Here is a 24,994-nt window from a genome sequence, read left to right as displayed (position 1 = left end):
CCGCTGATTGGTAGATGGAGACGTACAATGATTAGGGTCCCCTTGCAAAGCAACGGCCAAATACAGCGACAAATCCTCGTACGGATCAGCCAGGCGCACTTCGAGGCCGGTTAAATACTTTGACGTGGGACTTCATAAACTCCTCTCGGCTTCTCATTCTCAGAGAAAAGCACCCTTGTCACCATGTCACCATGTTACCAGATGCCCCAGCAGGCGGCCGCATGTTACCATTTTCGCACGCCTGTAGCGACGCCGTCAGAGATAGGTAGGTCCTGATCCTTGTCCAATAGCGCATATATAAATGCTCAGCCCTTACCGAGCGCCACAAAAGTCGTAAAGGTGCTTTTTTGCTGTTGCTACCAGCTCTTGGGTGCCCGTTAGAAAGCCGTCCATTCAAACACGAACTCAATACTTGCTTTTCCGGAGTCGTTGAACGTGTGGTCAGCTGTCAGTCTTCCTGACTACCAACAGAGAAATATTTCACCATGACGGAACCGTCCGCCCAGGGGCTGTCCACCGCCACGGTCGCCAACAATACCCCGTTGAACATTGAAATAGACACATCAGTATGATATCCTTCCACTGTGGTACATTAGACGGTATTGCTCACTTGGTGAGTTGCACAGTATGAAAACGACTCATCCTATGGCGATGATCTGTACGTTCTGACGCCATTGCCCCCCCCAATCCCCAAAACACGTTTACTTACATTGCTCTTTCCGTATACAGATCGTCGTATACTGCGTCACTGACCTCATCTGTGCTTGACTACCGCCATGAGAATGGCCGTCGTTATCATAAATTTCGCGATGGATGTAGGCCTTGACCTCTTTTTCTTGACCACTCAAGTGACAGAGAAACTGATGTTTTTGTAGCGTACTTGCTCCCTAATGATGAGTCAGAAAACGACCGCCTGGACATGGCACACGAGATGTGTCTCGTGATGCTGCATCGGAAACTATATTTGGCCCCGATCAAGCATCCTCAGCGAGTGATCGACCTGGGGACTGGGACAGGCATATGGGCCATCGATTTTGGTAAGTTGGTTTGCTGGTTTTGACCTACGTAGTAACGCAGGAAACGGATGCTAATTCATTGTAGCGGACCTCCATCCCCAGGCAGAGGTAAAAATAGCACCACCGGAACTAATTCCAGACGGACATATTGCTGAGACCGAATCCGCCGGTTCTAGGTGATTGGTTGTGACTTGAGTCCGACCCAACCGAGTCTGTCTGTTTGGCCCAGACACCGTAATTGACGCATTCAACTAATAGGCTTTGGCAGGGTACCTCCGAACGTGAAGTTCCTAGTAGATGATATTGAATCGGAGTGGGCGTACGAAAATCACCCATTTGACTTCATTCACGGGCGATCCCTAGCCGGCTCGATTAGGGACTTTGGAAAACTGATCAAGCAGTGCTATCGGTATGTCGTTTGAACTGTTACCTGTTTTCTCGTTTGACAAACTAACGGAAATAGGTCAGTCAAGCCCGGTGGCTGGGTTGAATTCCAGGATTGGGACAGCTACCCAATCTCGGAAGACAACAGTCTTGACGGCACTGCACTCCAACGGTACTACAACGAAGTCTACGGGGCGTTTGAGGAGGCCGGCTACGAAATCCGTCCTGGGCTCAAGCTAGAAAAGTGGTTCAAGGAAGCCGGTTTCGTGAACGTCCACGTGGAGAAGTTCGTCGCTCCTTACGGCGTCTGGCCAAAGGATCCCTATCTTGTCAGTTCTTCCTTCTTGTCTCCGGATAGTAATCAATGGTAACAGAATATTAACCCTCTTTGTGCAGAAAAAAGTCGGCACCTGGTCCCAAGCCATAGGCGAGGCCGGTTTTGAAGCCATTGCTCTGGCCGCTCTGACGCGATACAAGCAGTGGAGCAGGGACCAAGTCATGAGTCTTGCCAGCCAGGCCCGGGCTGACGGCCGAAAGCGCACGATTCATACGCTATTCAATTTGTGAGTACAACATCACCATGGCTTCAAGCAAACGCGAGCTATCTGATACGAAGCTAACCGGTAATGAAACTCGCAGCTATGTCGTGTACGGCCAGCGTCCCGAGAATTGATACAAGTAAACTCTGCGATGGACAGTACGGATGTTGAGTAGGTGTACGTTCAGTAGCTACAAGAAGCCTCCCGCACCGCGCATGAAGCCTTTCTGGTTTTTCAGTTTCCTGTCGTGGATTTGGATTGAAATCTACCCCGTACCGCACAGTTGAAGACGAAACATTGTCAGAAGTCAGTACATACTAGACAATCAACACCCTGCGAGTGCTATCATTACTGAAGGCATGCAGTCGCTTTCTTTTCCCGGAATCCAAGTAGGTACTTGGGCGTTGTGTAAGACTCCGCGCCGCTTATTCCAAGTTCCGAGAAAAGAACCCTGCCACAATGTTCCCCGAATGAGAAGTTCTGTTACCATTTTGGCAAAGATGCCGCAACGCCGTTGGAGCATCTGAAAATTGATCATTGTCCGCTTGTCCTCATATAATACTGAGCGGGGGTGCCGAGCGCTGGACGTGGAGGTGCAATTCACGAAAACCTTGTTGACTGTTCCGACCAGCTTTGGGAACCTTTCGAAAGTCCTGCATCCAAACACAAACCTCATACATCTTGCGAGACGTCGAACTCGTGATCAATCGTCAGTCTTCCTGAACATCGACGGAAAATTGTTCCACCATGACGGAACAGACGACCTCTAACACAAACAATGTCGTGGCCAATGTTGAAGTGGACAACTCGGTATGATAGTATCCCTCCATTGTGGTATATCAAAACCCTTTTGGTTACTTATTGAGTCGCACAGTATGAGAACGACTCATCTTATGGTGATGAACTGTAGGATGCGACGCCCATGGGGCTCCAGATTCCAAAGCATGCTCACCCATGTTTTTGCCACATTGCAGGTCCTCGTACACGGCGTCGCTGACCTCATCTGTGCTTGACTATCGCCATGAGAATGGCCGACGCTACCACAAATATCGCGATGGATGTAAGAAACTGACATTGCATAAACATCCAAAATCTGCAAACTGAATATCATTTTTTTTTAGCGTACTTGCTTCCCAATGATGAGTCGGAAAACGACCGCCTGGATATGTTGCACGAGCTTTGTCTCATGGTGTTGCAACGGAAACTCTACCTAGCCCCGATTAGTCGTCCGCAGCGGGTGATGGACCTTGCAACTGGGACAGGGTTATGGGCGATTGATTTTGGTACGTCCTCTACGTTTGGGGCTCGGCCGACGACACACGATAGGGATGCTGACTCAATGTAGCGGATGAACACCCCCAGGCAGAGGTAAATTGATTCTATAGAGACAAATCACTGATGGACAGAATGCTGACATCGGATATATTTGTTCTAGGTAATCGGCTGTGACTTGAGCCCGATCCAGCCCAGTCTGTGAGTCTGGCCAGGGGATCGTAGTGGAGTCTTTCGACTAACCAGCCCTTTGCAGGGTTCCTCCTAACGTAAAGTTTCTGGTGGATGACATTGAGTCGGAATGGGCATATGAAAAAGACCCATTTGACTATATCCACGCGCGATACCTGACCAGCTCAATCAGGGACTATGGAAAGGTGATAAAGCAGTGCTATCGATCAGTCAAACCTGGCGGCTGGGTTGAGTTCCAGGATTGGGACGCCTTCCCCTTTTCTGAAGATGATAGCCTTAATGACACCGGATTCCTCCGATACTACAAGGAAGTATACGGGTCATTCGAGGAAGCCGGCTACGAGGTCCGTCCTGGAACGAAGCTGGAGGCGTGGTTCAAGGACGCCGGCTTTGTGAACATCCACGTTGAGAAGTTTGTCATTCCCTACGGCGTTTGGCCAAAAGATCGCAATCTGGTCGGTTTCCCCTTGTCTGTAACCGTTTAAAAAGCTCAGTACTCATCTCTCCGCACAGAAGGAACTCGGTGCCTGGTTACAGGCGCAAGCCGAAGCGAGCGGCTTCGAAGCCGGAGCCCTGGCCGTTTTGACGCGGTACAAACGGTGGACAAAGGAGGAGGTCATTGTTCTTTCCAGCCTGGCCCGAGCCGATGGCCGGAAACGCACCATTCACCCGCTGTTCAACTTGTGAGTACAGTATTCACGAATCTTTTCGAGCAATACTGTCATGTTGATAAGAAACTAACTCGAATGCACCCCGCAGCTCTGTCGTCTACGGCCAACGTCCTGAGAATTTACCGAGATGAAGTCTGGGATGAAGCTATAATATAGGTTCATCTGAAGGTGCAAGGAATCCGCACGTCCGAAGTCTTGTGAATATTTCAGAGACCCCTTTGTAGATCTGAATTGAAATCTACTCCATAAATAGAGTTGAAGATCGAAACGTCGTCAGTAGTCGTTACTTCGGCAATCGACAGCCTGCGAATGCTCTCATCATCGGGAGCATGCAGTCGGTTGTCCTTTCCGGAGTATGTATGCGATGGTTTCCTAATAGAGAATTAAACGCTTCGATTCAGGGCCTGAGCTCCGCGCCGGCCAGCGGGGGAGCAGGGATTGTTCAGTCCGGCAGCGTTGATTGGCAGACGGAGTGATCTTTGCAAAGATCCAGTTCCCTTTGCAATGGGACAGGCATGTACTCCGTAATTCTGCAACCAATGCAAGCCCGTCTGTGCGCCGTGAGCAGATTGAACTCCTAAATTCTTTGACTCGCTTCGGCGTTTCCCATGCATGTTGGACTTCGTTCCGACTGCCCCCGGACCGGGGCCTCGGCTGCTGAGTCTCGGACAGGACAGCCTTGTCACCATGTTCCGAAGAGGTGGACGCTGTTACTGTTTTGGCGGACGTGCAGCAACGTTGCAGAAGAACTAGATCGTGATCCTTGTCCGCATGCACATTTTAATTCTGGGTCGGGATGCCGAGCGCTGATCACTGAGAACAGGATACATATATATATATATACGGAGTACTGCTGGCTGTTGGGAACGGCTCTTTGGTGCCATTTGAATGCCTTGCATCCAAATACGACCTCCATACATGTTGGGCCGTTGAGCGTGCAATCAGTCAGTTATCAAATCAATCTTCCTAAGCTCAGCGGAGAATTATTCCATCATGACAGAGCAGACAACAACCACTACAAACAATTCACCGGCAAACGTTGAAGTGGACATCTCGGTACAATATCCCGCCGTTGCGGTATACGAGGCCCCGTCACTAACTTGCACAGTATGAGAATGATTCGTCTTATGGCGATGAACTGTACGCGACGTGACGCCATGGTGTGCTGGATCCCAAAATTATGCTCACGCATGTTCTCCGACCTATAGATCGTCGTACACGGCATCGCTGACCTCTTCGGTGCTCGACTATCGGCATGAGAATGGCCGTCGTTATCATAAATTCCGCGATGGGTGTAGGAGCTGACCTCTTTTGGCGGACTATCCAAGATCTGTAAACTGATTGTTACCTTCTAGCCTATCTGCTTCCCAACGATGAATCGGAAAGTGACCGCTTGGATATGTTGCATGAACTCGCTCTTCAAGTCCTGCAGCGAAAACTATACCTGGCCCCAATCAAGAGTCCGCAGAGAGTGATCGACCTCGCGACTGGGACAGGCATTTGGGCCATCGATTTTGGTAAGCTTGTTTCCTGGGTCATGCCGATGCGGGATACAGACTGATACTGGCTCATTGTAGCGGATCAACAACCCCAGGCAGAGGTAAAGAATACCTCCAAGGGGAATCTCGGATGAGCAGAATGCTGAGACGGTTCGGTTTGTTCCAGGTGATCGGATGTGACCTGAGTCCGACTCAGCCAACACTGTCAGTCTGACTTAGGATTTCGTACTCAAATCTCTGGGCTGACGGGCTTTGGCAGAGTTCCTCCGAATGTAAAGTTTTTGGTGGATGACATCGAGTCGGAATGGGCATATGAACATAACCCATTCGATTTCATCCACGCCCGGAACCTATTCATCTCGATCAGAGATTATGGAAAGCTGATCAAGCAGTGCTATCGGTATGCCTTCGGAACCTTTCTTTCCTGATTCTCTAACGAGGAACAGATCAGTCAAGCCCGGAGGCTGGGTTGAATTCCAGGATTGGGACCTTTCCCCCGTGTCGCCGGACGACAGTCTCGACGGCACCGGGTTCCAACGATACTATGACGAACTCCAGAACGCGTTTGAAGAGGCTGGTTACGAAGTCTCTCCAGGCCCCAAGCTGGAGCAGTGGTTCATTGATGCGGGCTTTGTGAACATACACATGGAAAAGTTTCTCATTCCCTACGGCGCTTGGCCAAAGGATCGCCATCTGGTCAGTCCTTCGCCCTCTCTTTTTGCCGAAAGAATGATCTCTCCCTGACCTCTTTGTACAGAAGAAACTCGGCGCCTGGAACCAAGCCCAGGCCGAAGCAAACGGCTTCGAGGCCGGAGCCCTGGCCGTCCTGACGAGGTATAAACAATGGACAAAAGAGGAAGTTATTCTTCTTGCCAGTCAGGCCCGAGCCGACGGTCGAAAGCGCAACATTCACGCGTTGTTCAATTTGTGAGTATTCATCTACTGTTTATGCAACTACTATTTGATATAGAAACTGACCAGGGATGACACTTGCAGCTATGTCATCTACGGCCAGCGTCCCGAGAATTGACCAAGGCGAAATCTGGCAAGGTAGACATGTAGAGGTAGCCATCAAGCTATGCCGGTTTATACGTACGGGAATCCTCCGGCACCGGGCGAAGCCAACGGATTTCGATCTTTTAAAAAAGGAAATATTTTCGAGAAAGTTGAACACGCATTAATGGGTATCATGTTCTATACCTATTCCAAGCAACCTTGTTTTCGAAATGCCAGTCAAATCCGCTCCAATAATAGTACATCAGTCATCAAACCCTTCAAACTCCTCATCATCATCGCTGCCTTCATCGGAAGCTTGCGATGCTTGTTTCTTACTTTTTGCCCGTTTCTCTGCTGTCTGCTGTCGCACCTTCTCCAGCATGGCCTCCGTCTCTCGCACTCGTTGCCTCTCCTCCTCGCTCATCTTCTCCCATTTGCTGCGTTCACGACGGGCGCGCTTCTTCTCCCGGCGTTTCTCACGCTCGCTCTTCTTTTCTAGTGTTAGGCTCCATGGAACGCTGTTCTTCTCACTTCGTCGTTTCTTTGCCGCGCGTTGCTGCTCGTCGTCATCCTTGGGTGCCTCCAGTGCTTCTTTTCGGCGCTTCTCCCGTTGCTTGTCCTTGTATGCGTAGTTGTCCCAGTCGATGGTCACGCCTAGTGTGGGGTCTCCCTGGAATTTCTTAAGCTCCGGCATTCGAGGCAGTTTCAGGAGGCCCCAGGCGTGGCCGAGGTCTTCCCAGTCGAGATCATCCATGCGGAAGATGCTGCTTGCTTGGTGCTTGCTGTAGCTTCGGACCCAGCTGACGAATGCCCGCTGGCCCTTATCGTGATAGGCCCGGTCTTTTCGGACAAAGGCGCGGAATGCTTCCGTTGCGGCTGCGGCGTCTGTGTCCGACACGCCACGATATGATGCATCTTCGTAGAGGGTTACTGGAGTCTTGCGGACTTCCAGGAATCCGACGTAGTCCTCCTCACGTCCAGGTTGGAGAAAAACTACACTGAGTCCCCTTCGCCCGGCGCGTCCGGCTCGCCCGCAGCGGTGGATAAATGCTTTCGGGTCCGTTGGAGGATCGACTTGAATGACGAGGTCAACAGACGGGATATCAAGACCTCGTGCAGCCACATCGGTCGTCAGTAGGACAGACGGCATAGTGGAATTCGTAAAGCGAACAAAGTTTTTTTGGCGGACTTTCTGTTCATGTTTTCCATGGAGCGGAATCACGGCGAAATCATCGCCAAGGAGAAGGGGAATTAAATGTTGGAAGTAGTCAACTGCTGCGCATGTAGAGAAGTAGATGATTGTTTTTTGTGGTCGAGGATTCAAGCTGTAGAGAAGGTTCTTGACGGCAGGAAGTTTGTGGGAAGATTTGGTAATAAGGTAGGTCATTCTCAGACTATAGGGGCTGTCAGCATATCCTTAGTCCCATAATTTGAAAAAAGTATTGCATACCTTGCCGGAGTTCGCTTATCCTCCGCCCCGGAGGGCCCTTTCACTCTGACGGCAACCTTGACCGGATTTCGGAGACCTACTCGGATGATTTGATCTACCGCTTCGCTAACGCTAGCGCTGAACAGGCCCGTCCTTCTCTGCTTAGGTAGCCGCGACAAGATCTTTTGAAGATCATCCTTGAAACCCAGATCTAGAAGCCTATCTGCCTCATCCAGGACCAGCATCTCAAAGGACGACTGTGGACAATGAACATGGGACGACGACAGAAGCTCCAAGAGACGGCCCGGTGTGCCAACTAATACATTGGGAGACTTTTTGAGGAATAAGCTCACATCCTCTGCTGCGGTCGTTGCACCCCCGAGCACCAGCTGCGGAACGACTTTGAGAGTTGACGATGGATACTTTCGGGGCGGTTCGTCTTGGTCTGCTGGGTTGATGACCGACGCTGACGGCTCGTGGAAGGCAAGGAGAGACAGCAGAACGTTATAAATCTGTGACGCAAGTTCTCTGCCAAAGATTTCAGTAAATAGTGACAAACCCATGTGAGAAAATACATACCTTGTCGGTGACACAATGATGGCTCCCACATGATGTTTCTTGATCGGCTCTTCCAGCCGCAACAATTTCTCAACCACTGGAATCAAAAACGCTAGAGTTTTGCCGCTTCCAGTCACAGCTTCGACCACTACATCTTTATGACCCATAAACAGAGGAATCGCAGCTGCTTGCACAGGAGTCATGCGGGTAAAGCCCATGCTCGATACAGCGTCGAGCACCCATTCTGACAGCGGCGGATTCAGGTCGCCCCATGCCCGGGACGACGCCGATGGTGGCTTTGGAGCCATTGCTCAACCGGCCGCAACACACAAACTCCAGACAGCTGCCCTCGTGCTCCTCATGAAATTTCCTTCCCGTCGTTATCGGCGAGATCTTTTCAGGGCGGTGAGCGATTCTGCCGGTCTGATAAGATTTGGCTCTGTCACGTGATCCAGTAGATCCGATTCTTGCATGTGAGTCGCGTGCGCCGAATGGATCAGTTTTTGATGCCTTGGGGATAAACTGAACGCTCAGCCAGTGCATCGCCTCTAAGCAGTTGAGGCTGCCACGTTGTTTTGAGCTGAGCCTCTGCCGATCTTCTGGTGACGATCGAGTACCAGCCTCAGGGATGCGGCGGAGTTGACATGCCGAAGGACAACTCGGTACAAGGAGGCAACTTAGATATCACTGAGAGGTTTTCCTGCCGACAACCGCCAATATTCCGCTCTTCACCCCTCTAGGAGGGCTTCTTTCCCTTCTCCGGCCCCCCGCCGACTCCTCTGTTCTGCCGCATCGCCCAATTTCTGGGACAATTCCGTTCCCGGCCCTTCCGCCTTTGTGCAACAGCACGCAGGAGATGGCTTCATCGTGTGCCGTGCCGGCGACAAGAGTTACGTCGCCGTCACCAAGCCCGTCAGATACGTCCGAGACATATTCAGGGCCGAGGACGCGCTCAGTAGCGCGTCGCGAGCGCCTAGCAGCTGCAAAAGCTATTGCCGAAGAGGACGGGGGCAGCCGGTCTGAGAATACCGAGGATGGCAAGCCAGACAATCAGGAGCGCGCAAATTCGCGACGATCAACAGGCGTTTCGACGAGAACTCCGCGACGCCGTTCTTCGAAGCCTACAACTGCCTCGTCAAGCAAGTCCCCTGCTGTAAAATCGGAACCTCTCACCAACGGATTCCTGTCACCCAATGGCCATGTATCGCCAAAGGGTACCTCGCGCAACGTCTCGCGATCGCCGTCTCCCCTGGGATTGATTCCTCTGCATCAGAGCTACCGGACGTTTATCCATAAGCACGAGATACCCCGCAAAGCCCTACACGTCTCCATTGGCTTCCTCACATTGGACCTCTATCGTCGCGGCGTGCAGACTACCGCTATCACACCGTTGCTGATATCTGCGCTGGTGCCGATTTCTGCAATCGATGTGGTACGCCACCGATCTGAGCGTCTGAACCGGGCCTACGTGCGAGTGGTTGGCGCGCTCATGCGTGAGACAGAAGTCACTAGTTACAACGGCGTGATTTGGTACTTGCTGGGTGCATACATCGTCCTGCGCTTCTTCCCAAAGGACATCGGTGTCATGGGCGTGCTGCTCCTGAGCTGGTGCGACACCGCTGCATCGACATTTGGCCGTCTGTACGGCCGTTACACGCCGCGTCTCCGCCGTGGCAAGAGCCTGGCAGGCACCCTCGCAGCTTGGGTCACAGGAGTCATCACTGCAGCGCTCTTCTGGGGCGTCATCGTGCCCCGTGTTGGATCCTTCCCCGATGACCCGCCGGATGCGTTCATGTTTCAAGGCCGCCTGAACCTCTTCCCGGATGGCCTCCGCCGGCTCCTCGGCTATGCGTCGGACAGCACAGCGACGGCGGCGACGACCATCTCTGGTGGCCTGGCTCTCGGCGTTATGAGTGTCGTTTCCGGCATCGTTGCAGCGGGCAGCGAGTTGATCGATCTTTTTGGTTGGGACGACAACCTCACCATCCCTGTTCTCAGCGGAATAGGGCTATGGGGCTTCCTCAAGATTTTTGGCTAGACATCTTCCTTTTTTCCCCCTTGTTTGATCTGGATCTCTTGGACATGAATACATCATGTGATAGAGCGGGCATGACTTTTTTTTTTCTTTTTTCCTATGTGTATTCTACACTTTGCTTCGTCGCCCTTTGATTTTCTCAACATGTGTACAGGGAAACGGCTTATTAATGTCTGGTACATAAACCTGCTAATCAATTGTTCCACCCTTCTCATCTCATCGTGACCAAAATCAATGGAAAATGTAACCCTTGACGCCTCGTGGCTATTGAGTCCCGCAATACCCTACTCCGTAAAGCCAACATGGATTCCAAGCAAGAGAGCCCTACCAAGTTCAAGTCAAATCAATTAAACTCACGCGGCCAATCTTCTTCTTTCTCGCTCCTTTCCCCTGATCATTACCGCCATCGTTGGTCTTCTCGTCCTCTTCTGATTGCAGCGGTATCAAGCCATCTTCAGGATCGCCGCTCTCTTCTTCATACTCCACCGTCCAGAACCCGTCTTTGGTTTTGATAATAGGTTTTGCGGGCATTTTCTTCTTTTTCTTGGGCGATTGTCGTTGTTCTGGCGATGACGGCTGCGAAGTTCGTGTGTTTTCCTCCACAGCGGTGAGGACAGGCGATCCCGGCACCTCCGGCCGTGGAGTTACTGCCGGCTGACTGGGATCAGGCTCCGAGTCGGAATGGATGACTATCGGCGTCGACGATGCGCGGCGAGAAGGGAAATCGTCTATTGTTGGGTCCAATATCTCGTCTGTAGGGGGAGGTGGTGGTGATGGTGAAGAGTGTTTCGCGGTATTCTTCCCCGCAGTCTGTCGACGCTGTCGGTTTGCCCCTGGCGCCGGTGTCGGTGTCGACGAACGCGAACGGGGCCGTCGGGAATGCGTCTCCGATTTCTGCCGTCTTGTTCGTCGCGGCTTCGGACTGCCAGTGCTGGTGGTGTAGCTGCACGAAGCGCGTCCTGACGGCGCATCATCATCCGAGTCCAAGAGAATCGGCGAGTCACAGGACCCCAGCGCGGGGTGAGGTCGATGTGTATGCTCGCGCCGCGCCGGACGGCCTTCACCAGAAGTCTGATCCTTTGCCGAGTTGCTGGCCGGCGAAGACGGGCTCGTCAGCTGATTGCTACAAATCAATCGCTGGCCGATGTGGATATCTGAGAGGCTACGCCTGTCTTACCGTCTCTCTTGTTTCTTTCTTCTGGGCTGAGGGAGCGGCGCTCGTGTTCACGCTCTTTTCTGCCATCGCCGCTTCGAGAAGCTGCTGCTTTCTTCGAATCAGTTCGCTTCCAGGTTTCGTGACCGTAGCGTATCGAAGTATTTCTCCTGGTCTCATTGTGGGATCAATCGGCTTCTTCTTTCGCGGTCGCGGAGTCTTCTTTGGCTTGGGAGCTGCCTTCTCGGCCTGTTCTTGCTCCCATCGATCAACCACCTCGGGGATGCCGATCCTAGCGACGGTCTCGAAGACCCAGATCTTCTCCGGCTCATATGGGCTATACCGCCGCTTTGGCCTCTCTATTGCGGGTTCGGTGACCAGTTCCTCTTCGGCCGCTTCCTCTTCGTCACCTGCCTCTTCTATTGATTGTGATTTCTGCGATTGAGATGAGAGGTGCGTGCTTTGCGACATGGGAGGATTCGGCTCCTCGAGGTCAAGATCTATTCCAACCACATCAACAGGGATCATTTCTAGTTGCAGCTGGGAGAGCCCGCCCGTGCTGAAATGCTTCCGGTTCCGATACACTCGCTGCATGACGGGAACGTCTCGATTTGCGGAGAACTGCCTGGCAACGACTGGTTGCCCGAGACGTAGTCTGTACGAGACCAGCGGCTCTGCTAGCATACGGATTACCTTTCTCGCCCCAGAGACGTACTTCCAGTCAAACGCCTCTGCAACGAACTGTCTCAATTTGAGGACGTCGATTTCCTGATCCCAGGCGCCTTCTAGTCTATGCCGCAGACGCTCGATTTGTTCATCCGACGATACGATGGGTTTTGCGTAGAACCCCAAAATAGTTGGATCCGGGAAGTCGTCTGGGATTTTCACGGCCTTGTGCTTATGTTGGAAATAGCCGCTCTCATTCTCCTCGAGCTCGTACTGCAATCTTTGCCTCCATTCATCGAGACTCTGACCGGACGACCAGAGTTCAAGCAGGTCCTCGCCAAATCCGGCTCGGGCAATCTCAGCCGCGAGTTTGCCTCCGCACTTAGGAATTCCGGACGGCAGATAGTCGCCGCCACTCAGCAGAGCAAACAGGATCATGCCAGCCCTGCTCAGGCCCACGTTCTTGGTCATCCCATGAATATCCTCCAGCCGGTAACAGTCCACATGCGTAGCCGGGCCGCTTGTTCTTGCCGTGGTCTCCCTTGAGAAATTCATCACGGTCAGCGTGGATCCGAACATCAACGCATCGACGTCGTCGCTCATGACGGCGTCGACGATGCCCTCCTGCTGCAGCCGCGCGCACTCCGCCTCGGCCTCGCCGGGAGCGTCATGCCGTGGGAACTTGAACAAGTCGATGAGTTTCTTAGATAGGTGGATGATTGGCGCGGAACCGTAGCTGCGCCCAGCGGTCGACTTGCCGCGTTTGAATGGGGGTTTGTGTTGCCCATCATAAACGAACAGCGGATGGATCGGAAGTGCGAGTAGTCGGACCAGCCGAAAAAACAGCGTCCGCAGCTCCGGGTTCTGGCCGCCCTTGCCGGCCTGAACTTGAAAAAGCCAGATGGAGATGTCTACCGCGATGCGGATCGGGCGTCTGGTGCGTTCTAAGTGTGTCACAGCGAGGTTCGACAGCGCAATTCGCTCTCCGGTGCCGATGGCATTTCTGATGAGTCTGTGGTCGAAGTTAGGTTACTGTTCGGAGATTGATCACGGAGACGCGTACCCAGGAATCCCCATGCCTTGGACAGAATCATAGACGCAGTAGAATAGAAAATTCCTCAGAAATAAAAACCCAGTTCTTTTCGAATATTCAGCTCATACCTCGCTCGCGTGGGGAGTCGATTGTAAAAAGAGTATTGTTTGTTTTCGTTCACGGAGAGTTCCTTAGCGCGAAACAAAAGACTCAGCAACGACTTCCGAGGAGGACCACGATCAATACGGCCGCCTCAGGTGCCTCATATCACACAATAAATATGCAGACAGCATAGAAAAAAGCGACCGATTACAAATGGCGTCGACCGAGCCATCTCACCAGCGCACCGCGAGCAAATCGTCCGCCTCAGCGCTGGAGGCCGCTCGAGCCCGCATTCGCAAAGATGAACAGCACCAGTCGCACTCCTCGTACGAGCCGCAGACACCGACACGCAGGAATCGGTCACTGATCTCATCGTTGGGTTCGTCGTCATCGGCGCTGTCCTTCCGCAACGAAGAAGACGCCGTTATCCTTGAGTTTGGCTCCCGATGGCTTCGAGCAGGCTTCGAGGGCGACAGCGCACCAATGTGCGCAGTGGGATTCGGGCCAGCGCAGTCACGCCGGGTGGGAGATTTTCGCGATTGGATTCGGAGACCGCAGGATAGCAGCAGCAGCAACGGAGGCCCCGCCGCGAAGACACGACCAGTAGACCCTGAGCAATGGGCTAGGAACCATGAACTTTGGCGGACGGATCTACGAGACGTCGACTTGGGACTCGTGGAGGACAAGATAGAGCGTGCGGTGCGCGAAATCTACAACAAGTACCTTTTGACGGATGCCGGCAATGCACGGCTGGTCCTGGTGCTGCCGTCCGTAATGCCGCATCCGCTGCTGTCTACATTGCTGACGACGTTGTTCAATCGGTGGCGGTTTCCGTCAATCACATTACTACCGTCGGCGGCCATGGCAGCCACGGCGGCGGGCCTCCGGGCAGCGCTGGTTGTGGACATCGGTTGGGCGGAATCCGTCGTGTCGGGGATCTACGAGTATAGGGAGATTGAAACGCGACGTACCACGCGCGCGATGAAGCTGGTTATGCAGGAAATGGGACGATTGCTCTCAAAACGTGCGTCGGAATCGGAAACAACTGAGGAAAGCGAGGATGGGATCTCCGTCGACTTTGACTACTGCGAGGAGGTGGTGACCAAGCTTGCCTGGTGCAAGTCGAGTGAGAAGGACGAGAAGTTGACGAACAACGTCACTCTCCCGTCGCCATCGAGTCCAGGAACGGAGTGGACTGAAATCCCATTTACGGAACTGGCAAAGCTCGTCGAAAGAGCCCTATTTGCCACGGGGGTGGAGGAGCATGAGCTGGACGATCATGAGAAGCCCTTGCATCAGGTTGTGTACGATACGCTGTTGGCGCTTCCGACCGACGTGCGCGCCGCCTGCATGGCTCGCATCGTATTCACAGGTGGGGGCTCGAAAATCCCTGGCCTTCGACAACGGATCATGCAAGACGTAGAGTCACTCGTATCGAGGTACGGATGGTGCGCGATGCGCGGGCGAGTGATCGAAGACCAAATACGCAAAAAAGGGCAAACCCCTAACCCTGAACTACAAACTCAACAGCGGCCCGCAGCCGAACAGCCACCATCTCGCGCGGAAACTCCGGGCTCCTCCGCGAATGAAGAAGGGGAGGAGGTGGACTTCGTCGAGCAGAAACTGCGCCGGAACCGCGCCAAGGACGCAAAACCGTACATCCAGGGCCAGTTCCGGCAGATTGAAACCCTGGGCCCATGGGCGGGAGCGAGTCTTGTGACGAGCCTCAAGGTGCGCGGACTCGTTGAGATCGAGCGAGATAGGTTCTTGCAGCATGGCCTGGCAAGCGCGAGCCGGGACCTGGAGTTGAGTATCCGTCATGTCGCGGATCGGCGGTCCGCGTACGGCGGTGTGGGCAATCGATCGTCCGTTGGGGGAGACAGATCGAGTTGGACATTGGCTGGATGGGGATGAAGTGTTAGTCATGGATAGTAAACTAGACGGATGCATGATGAGACGGTGGTGATGATACGATTTGTCTGGCAGTACGATAGATACCCCGGAGTCCATTAAAAACTTTTTTTTTTTGATTCAACTAAGGCCTTAGAATCGTAATATTATCCAATATGGTAGCTTGATCTATCTTGACTGAGGCTTGGCTAGCCCAGAAAGTTCATCATTTGTGCTTCTTAGTTCCGAACTGGAAGACGGCGAGATTCACCGTAGGCTCGTCCTGCGGTCCAAAGATCTGCTTCTGACGCCACTCCGGATGATTGATACCGTCGATCCAGCCTTGGGTCTCGATGACGACACAGGCGTACTGGTTGATGCCGTCCACGCCGCCAAATCCGGCATCTTCGTTGCGCTTTTTCTGCGACGGCTTAACGGGGATGTGGCCGTCGTAATTGTCGCAGGTGAAGATTTGCAGAGCGGGCTGATTGCTGGCGACATCGAGCGTGATGCCCGTTGCAGGGGAGTAGAGATGGAGGATAGGCACAGTCGCGCCTGGCTTCTTGGGTTCGTCGTTGATGAAGCAGTTGTCGTACCCCGTGCAACCCGTGCCGCAGAGGTCCACGGCGTACTTGATGTCTCGGCCGATGGGTTTCGGCCGGGTGAAGTCGAGCGTGCGACGCTTGGTGTGGGCGACGTGGCCAATCTCTCCCGTGGGGATCAGGATGCCATCCGTCTTGACGTAGCGATGGGCTCGTGGCAGGTGCAGAATGTCATTGCGGACATCGGGCTCGCGGAACGCGTTGAGGTTCCAGTAGATGTGGTTCGAAAGCATGATGGGCGTCTTTTCCGTCAGCGCCTGAGACACGAGCTTGGCCGTCAGCTGCGGGTTGCCCTTGGGGTTGAGCGGCGTGACATCCGTGTCAACGGTGAAGGTGAGCTGCGTCAGCACCGTGCCGGGGAAGTCCTCCCAGCCTGGGTCCAACAAGCTGAAGGTGATGCTGTTGTCCGTGTGGGATAGAACAGTCCAGTTCCGCTGGTCGTAGCCGACGAACCCGCCATGCAGGGTGTTGATTCCGTCGTGCTCGTTCTTGGGTACCTCGTACTTCTTGCCATCGATGGTGAAGGTCCCATTCTTGATGCGGTTTGCGTACCGACCAACGACAGTTCCGAAGTACGTGTGGTCGGTCAAGGTGTCCCGCAAATAGTCGTGGGGGTCATCGTAGCCGATCGCAACATCTTGCAGCACGCCGTCCCTGTCCGGCACTAGCAGATGCGTCAACCGCGCACCGTACGGGATGAACGACGCGGTTAGACTGCCGGCGGAGATGTTGTAAATCTTGAACGGATCTGCGTCTTCAGAACCAGTGCTCAGGGACAGCACGGGCAGCGCAGACAGCGCCGCCGCAGACAAGTATCTGCGTAGATGCATGGTGAACCCCAGGATGGTCGAGACGATCAGGAACAGCAAACCGACGACAACGAGACTGGTCCTCCAACGGTGCGGACGAAGCAGCCCAGCAAGAAGGGACCGTCTGACCGCATGTAGCCCTTGGAATGGCGCTGGCATACCAGCGCCCCTGGGGAACTTATATGGCTGATCCCTTTGGTGGTTGGATTGTCGATTGTCGGTGATCCTGTCCGAGCACTTCGACGTCCACGCGGGGTGAAATGCCCACAGGGATGCCAATTACAGCATAGTACCTGGATGATGCGTTCGTGATTGGCGGTGACGATCCAGCTACGACCAACAGTAGCAGAGACAACCCTGGTACGAGCTATGCTAAATTACGAGGTGGTGAGATGATCTCATAATCTGGAGTCGATGTAACCTCTCCTCCCCCTTTTCTCCGCATTTTACGTAGCTCGTACGGAAAAATTACGAGCCGGGTAATTTATTCATTTAATCGAGCTTGTTTGTTGGCCAGTCGGAAAATTAATCCAGCTACCTCCGAAATTGAAGCGTCTCCACGCCGTCAAGACAAAGTCACCCTTAGTTCAAGGTACTCATGAATCATCAAAGAAGTACTGGCATGCAATTATTTGTTGTTGGCATTGGCTAAATACCTGTCATTTGATTTGACGAACTACAGTACTGCCTAATTGTGTACAGCCGCTTTGGCGACGTCTGGGCATGGGACTTCAATCGGTGCCTTCTTTTCTAGGCCGTGGCCTGTATGCCTCTCAGGCAGTAACTCGCGGCGCTTTGACAACCTGAGAGTGGCGAGATCAAGGTACCCGGACGAATCGTAGCAAGAGCGTGGTGTACTCATGTCTTAATCCCATCCGTACATGTCCTCGTGATCTCGGTCTTGGGAAACGACCGCAGCCGAGTAACTCCCAGGCAGAATGTACTATCCCGAAACCGAAAGAGCAAGCTCAAGGCCGCAAGAGACAACAGCCATCCAGGGCATGGGAGTACCACGTTTGTACTCATCGACCCGGAATATGGAACAGCCTTCCCGCGCAGTAGATACAGTCCCTGAAGTCAATCAACACCACAACCCCGAGAACGCCAAATAAAATCATTCAGAGCCGGAATGGTCTTCCTTGGCAGCCGCTGTATCGTCCTCGGGGCATGTTCGCGCGTTGTGCCCTGGATTTCCGCATTTTCTACAACACCGTCTCTTCTTCTCAGTCCTTCTGCGAATGTAGTTCTGCCGCGCTTCTATCAGTTGTTGCGTTCCCTGGTCGCTTTGAGCTTGGCTAGTTTGCCTCCCAATTGCTGTCATGCTTGGCTTTTGCCCAGGACGAGATTCAGCACTGCGACGCGTGATCAGCTTCTTGCTTTGTTGTTCCAGTACACCCTAATTCTGACCTCGACTCATGTTTCCCGCGCTCTTCAGAACCGTCTGCCGTTGCCGAATTCCCGTCCTCATCGTTCCCGATCGAAGACGGCGAGGTCCGGTTGATCTCTCGAGACTGCGTCTGTGGGGTCCCTGGCGTTGATTCCTTTGTCTCCGTGGAATTAGAGCGAGCAGGCATTTGTTGGGTGTCATTCTCCGCAGCAGCCGGCGTTGGCGACCGTAGCCTGGAATAGTCAAAATACCGGCTCAAGTTCACCTTGACCTGCGGGTGTCGCCGAATAAAGTTCGAAGCCCAGCGCTTCCCGACTCGTGCTTCACCGCGTTCGGCGAGTAGCCGATTCGCCATGGACTCAATATCATTCAGCCGGAGAGGATTCCGTATGTTGGGATCCAGAATTTGCTCCAAGAGTGCCGCCTCTTCCTCATCGGTCAGTTTCCGCGACTTCGGCCGGCTGTCGCGCTGCGATATTGTTCCTCTGAGTCTGCGGCTCAGCGTCGCATGGCTGACCGAGTACATCCTGGCCGCGGCGCGGGTGCTCAACTTTGGGTCATTGCGGAACGCCTGAACAGCTAGGAGGACTCGGTCTTCCTTATCCGACTCCATTTTTCGTTGCTAAGGTCATGAGCGAGGGGAAGAGTAGGAGAACAAACCGAGAGGAGCTGCCTTGTTTGGGGTGTCCCATGTTTCACCCACTTGGCATGTTTAGGGGTGTGGTACTTTCACGTGATTGATGATATATCACAAGTAAATTTACGTTATTCCAGTTATGGTAATCCAGATTTTAGTCTAATCCCTATCAGGCTAGTATGTTGAACACAGGGTCCAAGCTTCTTCCTTGAACCAAGATTCGCGCCTCAACAGCAACGAGGATTTCACCGTCATCGTCGGCGTCGTTTCTCTGCGTCTATGCCTCTTTTTCGTCCCTCGAATCATGGTGGACTCCTTTCAAGATTCTTCGTCCGCGCAGGTCACGTCCATTGATCAGGACTCCGTGCAAATGTCCTTGACCAGTCGACCAAGAAACACCACCAAGCAGTACGAACCAAAGCAGGTCGAGTTCAGGGTAAGGTGCAGACCAGTGAATATTTTGCGAGGATTAGTCATTACGACTAACTCTGTCAGGACTTTTGTCGCGAGAAAGGCTACTCAGATGGTGACATAGTGACGGAGGAAAAGCTGGACGCGTTCCTCACTGAGCGGGTGATGGGTCGCGCAGCCAGGAAATCTCGGCATTACCAGGAGCGCACGGACGAGAATGGGGAGCCAGTTGTACAAACTCTCGGTCTGGCCTCCATCAAAGCTTACAAGTCTGCGATCGTAAGCCTATGGAACTACCAGAGAAGCCAGGGGATAAATCCTCATGGCCACCCTGTTGGAGCGTCGGTCAAGGCTCTTTTGGACAATCATGCAAAACAGGAGACGCAGCGCAAGAAGTCGACGACGCAGTATGCGGACAGGGGTGCAGGTCCGATTATCAGCGAGACCGCGCCAATGGCCGATACCCATGCGGAGCCGCCGTACGAGCTGCGAATGTGGGAGTCGATGGTGGCCGACCAGCTACGTGTCATCAGGCAGGACATACGGGAGGTCTCGCAGCAATTACAAATTGTACAAAACACAGTAGAAAGTGGGCTACAGAAGCTCAGCCATCAGTTGCGAGATCTGATCAATGGCCGAATCCCCATGGCTCCGCGACCAACCGCTCCCGGCCAGGGACTCGCAGGAGCAGGACCAGCAACAACTGCGGCGGAGACGAATGATGGCCTTGTCCCAGGAAATGGTGATTTCACAGCGATGCGTGGGAGCGGAATGGATGAGCTCGGCGGTGCTATTGAAACCCTAGCCGGGATCATCCAACCTGTGTCTGGGCAGTCTGCTGCCACATCTGACGAATCAGGATCCGGTCATGGGACCCGATTGCCACGCACATATCGTCTCTCCCGTACGATCAAGACGGTTCCTGAATTGTGGCGGGAGTGGACTGAGGGGTTGAATGGAGGACCTTCAGTGCAGAGCCTGGATGCGGTATACGGTGCAAAGTGGCGAGTAGAGCAGGCTGAAAGGATGTTTTACAGCCGCAGAAAAGTGATCATCGATGACATCTTCAAGCGGCAGAAGAGCAAAGGAGGCAGCCTGAACGCTGCAGTGGCCGAGGTGGAACTCTTACGGCAGGACAGAAATCTTTCTCTGAATGCCTTGGCAAAAGTATTGAAGGAGTCGGACAGGTGGTCAAGAGCGTCGTCACAGGCCAATATGGACTCAGCGGCTGGCAGGGATGACCGTCGCCCGGGCACAGATGTTGAGGTGTGACGCTTGCCTAACGAACAACATTTGATTTCCTTTCGGCGATCGCGGTCTACAAGGACCCGATCCGCCATACACAGGGCCTGCACCCCCGTCGCATCGATGTGTCCAGAAAGGAAGACAGCACACAACTGGGTGGCAGCTTCTGGTCCATGTTACTCTTACCAGTTATCACCGTCCTCAGTGGCCAGCTTCTCAGCAGTGCCATTTGTCTCAGGATGCTTGCAAAGCGCCACAATTCGCGCAATGCTAATTATACGTACATAGCGTGGTCAAAACGGAGAATGGCAAACGTAGTTCGCCGTATGCTTGTGGCAGGTCGGTTTCCCAGCCTCTACTACGAGTACAGGCTGTTGAATTTCAAGCTGGTTATGGTATATACCTAGATGGAAGACAACGGCGGACTGAAGCACCTGATTGGATTGATAGCTGACTTAAATGGAGAACTAAAGATACAAGAATCCTACTGTGACTCAATCAACATGAACACAAGTGACTTGGTAGAGAAATGGATTGACTTCAGTTGACAAGATAACATGCACTGATAAGATAAGGCCACCGGATCATTGTTTTTCCTGCCAATTTATCCACTCAATATGATTGGTCGCCAGGTTCGGCGCTTGGGCCCTGGCCTACTGTTGACGGTGAGGATCGCGACTTAACATTGAGTACGCATACGATGCGGTCAAGGTCTTCGCGCGTTCTACGACTGACCGACAACAAACCTTCTTTTATGACCGCTCAAATTGATCCGAGTTTATAATAGACATGCTCGCACCTGCTTGTCCACAGTGACTACTGCACGCACACAGACGCGTCAAATTGTTTTTAATTACCCCTCGCCATGGCGTTGTCGTCGCGCAGCGGAACCTCGTCGCCCGACGTCTTGGGCCCCGATGGCGATGCGATGTATTTGATCTCGTCGCCGGCTCCCGATTTTATGCGACGCCAAAGCTTGATGCCTCCGGATGATTTCCAAACGCCACATTCCAGTGAGAAGGAGCCGCGCCGCAACAATCGCACGAGTCCGAACAAGAGCATCCATACGATTCGCTTCAACGACATTATTCTTCCCTCCAGCCCGACGATGCGCTTACCGAGAAATAAACAACAGGCGCTGTCTCCGTCAAAGATCCAGGCGGAGGGGAACCTCAGTCCATGGAAAATTCGCGTGACCGTTGAAGCGGAGCAGGAGGAGGAGAACCAGCGTCGCATTAGTCCTCGCAAGAAGGTCAAGTCCAGCGAGACAATTACGATGAAGGTGCCATTGAAAGGTGAAGAATCGTCTCCGTCCAAGCGACGGGGAGGCAGGCGAAAGTCGGTCTCATCACCGCTCAAAGCAAGTCCTGGTCGAACCCCGAAAACGGATATTACGGCGATTAAGCGGCGCGGACGGTCGAGAAAGAGCACATTAGAGGAAGATTTCATTGACACTGATGGAGTGGAATTGGGGCAACCTGGCGACTTAACTTCCATTGTAGATGAAGCGCCGGACCTGGGCTCTCCGACTCCCGCGAGATCGCCCGTTAACCTGGAATCGCTCCGTTCTTCGCCGTCGACTGATGATCTCCAGGCTGACTTGGCCCGACAAGACGACTCGTCGCCAGAGAAGGCATCTCCGTCTGAGGATAGAGGTGCGTTAACTGTCGGCATTGAAACAACTCCTTCAAGGAGACGCTCGCCGGCGCAGGAGGAGTCTGCTTCGTTGTCGTCCCTAAATACAATGCATGCCGGGCATACACCCCGGCCTCGGCGAGAGTATCCGTCGCCAACGTCGCCGTCCCTCGTTGAAGATCAAGCGCAAAACAGCACGAGAAAGGAAACACGGCAAAGCAGTGGCCTAGGTAGCGAGCGGATTTCTGATCCTACGGACGAACATCGTGAATTTGATACAATAATGGAAAGCGAGGGTTTCAGCATGGTGTCACTGGACACTCTAGCCTCTGCAAAATCAGGAAATCTTGCGCCTGTTCTGGGGTCTGCTAAAGCAGCTTTGAAGCCGTCTTCCGAGCGACAAAATGTGAATGTCGGTGAAACACGACAGAAAACTCGATCCCCACATTCGGAAAAGCGCAACACCTCACCGCCAAAAGCGTCTCAAGCACCTCAGGGGCCGAGTGCTAAACAATCAGAACAAACACCTGCTGGTGATGGGATATCCTCTGCTCCGCCGGCACCTGCTGCTCCCAGCCAAGCTCCGGCCAAGAAGCGAACGTTACTGAGCTTGGCGCGGGTTGTCCAAACGGGACTCGCTCTTCAAGGGATTCTCAGGCGTCAAAAGGCAGCATCGAAGCTAAAGAGCCCATTTTCCAGCCCTCAGCGTAGTGGTGGACGGGATCGCGGTGAAGAGATGAACAACCCCCGAATGCGGCTGGAGCGATTATTCAGCGATTTCGGGGCAGAGACGCAACGGGAGCTTCGAGCTGGTCTTAGATTCGGCGAACAGCTTGTTCAGAGGCAGATTGAGTTGGAACGGTTACGGAGAAATCGCAGCGACGGGAGCGAGGTTACTGAACCTCAAGCCGTTGCAAATCAGCCGACTCCTGCACGGGCTCCGAACTCGGTAAAGGCCAGGCGGGAGGCTGCATGGCAGAAGGAAAGGGAAGAAGTCAGTCGGCAAATTGAAATGGCTGGGTCAGACAAGGTCATTGTTGTCGACAGCGACGCAGAAGCTCGGCAGCAACTTGAGAACCATGAAGTGCTCGATGATGATGGCGATGGCGATGACGGGGATATTTGGCAGCTGGAAGCTCGAAATAATCGTTCAAGTAATGGTCGGCGGAACAGACGAGCTGCCGCTCGCGGTTCATATAGGGAGAGAGATATCAAACCTCGAGATGAAGGTTCAAGTATTCAGTCAAATGTCAACGATACGTCCGCTCGGGACTGGACGACACGGCACGATGATTTTCCACACCTTGGAAGATCACGCTTGTCGACGCTGCGGGATGAGGCAGTCGACCTTTCCGCGATCTTGCGCCCGAAAGATACTCCGAATACAAGAGAGTACTATGCGAAGACTCCTCAGGGGAGCAACCAGCGAGCCCGGCCTAAAAATCACGAGCAGCAAGACATGGTCCAGTCATCTCCGAGCCAAGCCAACGTTGAACAAGATCAAGAAGCCGATCCCACTGTCGAAGAGTATGAGCAGCGGGAGGAGGAAAACCATGAGGAGGAAGAGGAGGAAGAAGAAGAAGAAGAAGAAGAAGAAGAAGTACATTCTGTATCGGAGCATGAGTCTGTTGGCGAAGAGCCTGTGTACACGCCACAAGCCACGTCGACGCCGAGATTTTCATGGTTCCGTCGAGTCACCGGCGCTTTCACTCCAGCATTATGGAGAACGCGAAATCAAGAGCAGGAAGAGCAGCGATCTGAGCCAGAGGACGCTCGCGACGAAATATCGACCCATCATCCAAACGAGACCCCTGCAGACAAGCAAACTCCCATTGCTGAGCCAAAGCGAGGCTTGAAACGCAAGCGCAATGAAATTGCAGACGGTGAAGAGCCGTCCATCGAGCAAGACGAATCTTCGCTTCAAAGACCAGAAACCAAGAAACGCAAATCCATACATGCGCGACAACGACCATTAGCTCTATCCGGGTATTTTACCGACGACCACTACGTCGCGCTCAAACGGCTCTACAAGCTTGCGAAGCGTTCTCCGAATCGCTTCCCGTACCATCCGACCACCCGCCGCGAGGAGATGCTTGGCGACTGGCTGTGGACGTCGGACGGCGAACACGGCCTCCCCATTACAAAGATCCAGTTTGGCATCATTGACGAGTTCGTGCGTGAGTTGAGGGAGGCGGATATCGCAGCGGGAGGCTCCGGCGAAGTTGGCTGGAGTGAGGACGAGCTACATAAGCGGCTATTTAGCATTATTGTCGGGGAGCAGATCCGGAAGGAGAGAAAGGCGCAGATAGGAGGATTTTCTCGATTATATTAGTCCTGACAGGTTTTAGGGTCCCAGGAGAGGAGTTACTGGTATGGCGTCAGGTTATATGGTTTTGATATTGTACTTTTAGGCGAGATACCAAGGGTATTCTTGAGGTGTAGGTATGGTTGTGCAATAGAATTTTACTGCTACTGCTACGTTCTTGACATAAGGGATTCCTACGCCCATTTACTTTGCTACCTACGGAGTACGAATTTCCGTTGACCGACGCGAAGCCCAAGAGCCGATCATCAGGGTATTCGGGCAGTTAACCACCTTCGTATGCGGAGTGACGGAACTCAATTGTCTTTTGATAATTGATAATATGATCAGAACATACCGGCATCTCTTATTCCTCTCGAAGGACGATAGGCATGGAGTATTTACACAGCACATCTACTCCGTAGGTACCTACCTAGGTAGGTACCTTTACGGTTAGCTCTCGATGACGCGATATTCACTTATTCATTCTTTCAAGACGATGATGCACAGCGACAAACGTGGATCTAACCA

The 24,994-nt window shown here is 53.1% G+C and overlaps 11 protein-coding genes across 11 annotated transcripts; 7 read left to right on the top strand and 4 right to left on the bottom strand.

The window, feature by feature from the left end:
- Nucleotides 1-183: 183 nt before the first annotated feature.
- Nucleotides 184-2,073, top strand: VTN49DRAFT_6715 (uncharacterized protein; the record flags this gene model as incomplete). The annotated part of the gene is made up of 11 exons (XM_069414904.1): nt 184-265; nt 472-566; nt 627-658; nt 730-815; nt 876-1,037; nt 1,102-1,124; nt 1,193-1,230; nt 1,285-1,425; nt 1,480-1,729; nt 1,797-1,963; nt 2,040-2,073. The coding sequence occupies 11 exons, from the start codon at nt 184-186 to the stop codon at nt 2,071-2,073; spliced, it is 1,110 nt and encodes a 369-aa protein (XP_069264755.1).
- Nucleotides 2,074-2,686: 613 nt separating this feature from the next.
- VTN49DRAFT_6714 (uncharacterized protein) lies at nt 2,687-4,205 on the top strand (the record flags this gene model as incomplete). The annotated part of the gene is made up of 9 exons (XM_069414903.1): nt 2,687-2,749; nt 2,814-2,845; nt 2,914-2,999; nt 3,061-3,222; nt 3,285-3,307; nt 3,375-3,412; nt 3,468-3,858; nt 3,917-4,086; nt 4,163-4,205. The coding sequence occupies 9 exons, from the start codon at nt 2,687-2,689 to the stop codon at nt 4,203-4,205; spliced, it is 1,008 nt and encodes a 335-aa protein (XP_069264754.1).
- An 862-nt stretch (nt 4,206-5,067) lies between these two features.
- On the top strand, nt 5,068-6,603 carry VTN49DRAFT_6713 (uncharacterized protein; the record flags this gene model as incomplete). Its single annotated transcript, XM_069414902.1, has 10 exons — nt 5,068-5,130; nt 5,183-5,214; nt 5,283-5,368; nt 5,430-5,591; nt 5,652-5,674; nt 5,740-5,777; nt 5,833-5,973; nt 6,020-6,269; nt 6,331-6,500; nt 6,570-6,603. The coding sequence occupies 10 exons, from the start codon at nt 5,068-5,070 to the stop codon at nt 6,601-6,603; spliced, it is 999 nt and encodes a 332-aa protein (XP_069264753.1).
- Nucleotides 6,604-6,831: 228 nt separating this feature from the next.
- VTN49DRAFT_6712 (uncharacterized protein) lies at nt 6,832-8,864 on the bottom strand (the record flags this gene model as incomplete). The annotated part of the gene is made up of 3 exons (XM_069414901.1): nt 6,832-7,963; nt 8,020-8,526; nt 8,578-8,864. The coding sequence occupies 3 exons, from the start codon at nt 8,862-8,864 to the stop codon at nt 6,832-6,834; spliced, it is 1,926 nt and encodes a 641-aa protein (XP_069264752.1).
- Nucleotides 8,865-9,412: 548 nt separating this feature from the next.
- On the top strand, nt 9,413-10,594 carry VTN49DRAFT_6711 (uncharacterized protein; the record flags this gene model as incomplete). The annotated part of the gene is made up of 1 exon (XM_069414900.1): nt 9,413-10,594. One exon carries the CDS (start codon nt 9,413-9,415, stop codon nt 10,592-10,594), a length of 1,182 nt encoding a protein of 393 aa, XP_069264751.1.
- A 330-nt stretch (nt 10,595-10,924) lies between these two features.
- VTN49DRAFT_6710 (uncharacterized protein) lies at nt 10,925-13,487 on the bottom strand (the record flags this gene model as incomplete). Its single annotated transcript, XM_069414899.1, has 3 exons — nt 10,925-11,707; nt 11,769-13,422; nt 13,474-13,487. 3 exons carry the CDS (start codon nt 13,485-13,487, stop codon nt 10,925-10,927), a joined length of 2,451 nt encoding a protein of 816 aa, XP_069264750.1.
- A 271-nt stretch (nt 13,488-13,758) lies between these two features.
- VTN49DRAFT_6709 (uncharacterized protein) lies at nt 13,759-15,459 on the top strand (the record flags this gene model as incomplete). Its single annotated transcript, XM_069414897.1, has 1 exon — nt 13,759-15,459. One exon carries the CDS (start codon nt 13,759-13,761, stop codon nt 15,457-15,459), a length of 1,701 nt encoding a protein of 566 aa, XP_069264749.1.
- A 202-nt stretch (nt 15,460-15,661) lies between these two features.
- VTN49DRAFT_6708 (uncharacterized protein) lies at nt 15,662-16,867 on the bottom strand (the record flags this gene model as incomplete). Its single annotated transcript, XM_069414896.1, has 1 exon — nt 15,662-16,867. The coding sequence occupies one exon, from the start codon at nt 16,865-16,867 to the stop codon at nt 15,662-15,664; it is 1,206 nt and encodes a 401-aa protein (XP_069264748.1).
- Nucleotides 16,868-17,960: 1,093 nt separating this feature from the next.
- Nucleotides 17,961-18,846, bottom strand: VTN49DRAFT_6707 (uncharacterized protein; the record flags this gene model as incomplete). Its single annotated transcript, XM_069414895.1, has 2 exons — nt 17,961-18,198; nt 18,254-18,846. The coding sequence occupies 2 exons, from the start codon at nt 18,844-18,846 to the stop codon at nt 17,961-17,963; spliced, it is 831 nt and encodes a 276-aa protein (XP_069264747.1).
- Nucleotides 18,847-19,174: 328 nt separating this feature from the next.
- VTN49DRAFT_6706 (uncharacterized protein) lies at nt 19,175-20,553 on the top strand (the record flags this gene model as incomplete). The annotated part of the gene is made up of 2 exons (XM_069414894.1): nt 19,175-19,306; nt 19,366-20,553. The coding sequence occupies 2 exons, from the start codon at nt 19,175-19,177 to the stop codon at nt 20,551-20,553; spliced, it is 1,320 nt and encodes a 439-aa protein (XP_069264746.1).
- An 838-nt stretch (nt 20,554-21,391) lies between these two features.
- VTN49DRAFT_6705 (uncharacterized protein) lies at nt 21,392-24,493 on the top strand (the record flags this gene model as incomplete). Its single annotated transcript, XM_069414893.1, has 1 exon — nt 21,392-24,493. The coding sequence occupies one exon, from the start codon at nt 21,392-21,394 to the stop codon at nt 24,491-24,493; it is 3,102 nt and encodes a 1,033-aa protein (XP_069264745.1).
- Between the last annotated feature and the right edge of the window lie 501 nt (nt 24,494-24,994).

Source organism: Thermomyces lanuginosus (genome assembly GCF_041956635.1).
Source record: "Thermomyces lanuginosus strain ATCC 200065 unplaced genomic scaffold VTN49scaffold_42, whole genome shotgun sequence".
Lineage (NCBI taxonomy): Eukaryota > Fungi > Ascomycota > Eurotiomycetes > Eurotiales > Trichocomaceae > Thermomyces > Thermomyces lanuginosus.
The sequence above is the reverse complement of the archived record's forward strand: the minus strand, read 5'-3'. Positions and strand labels throughout refer to the sequence as shown.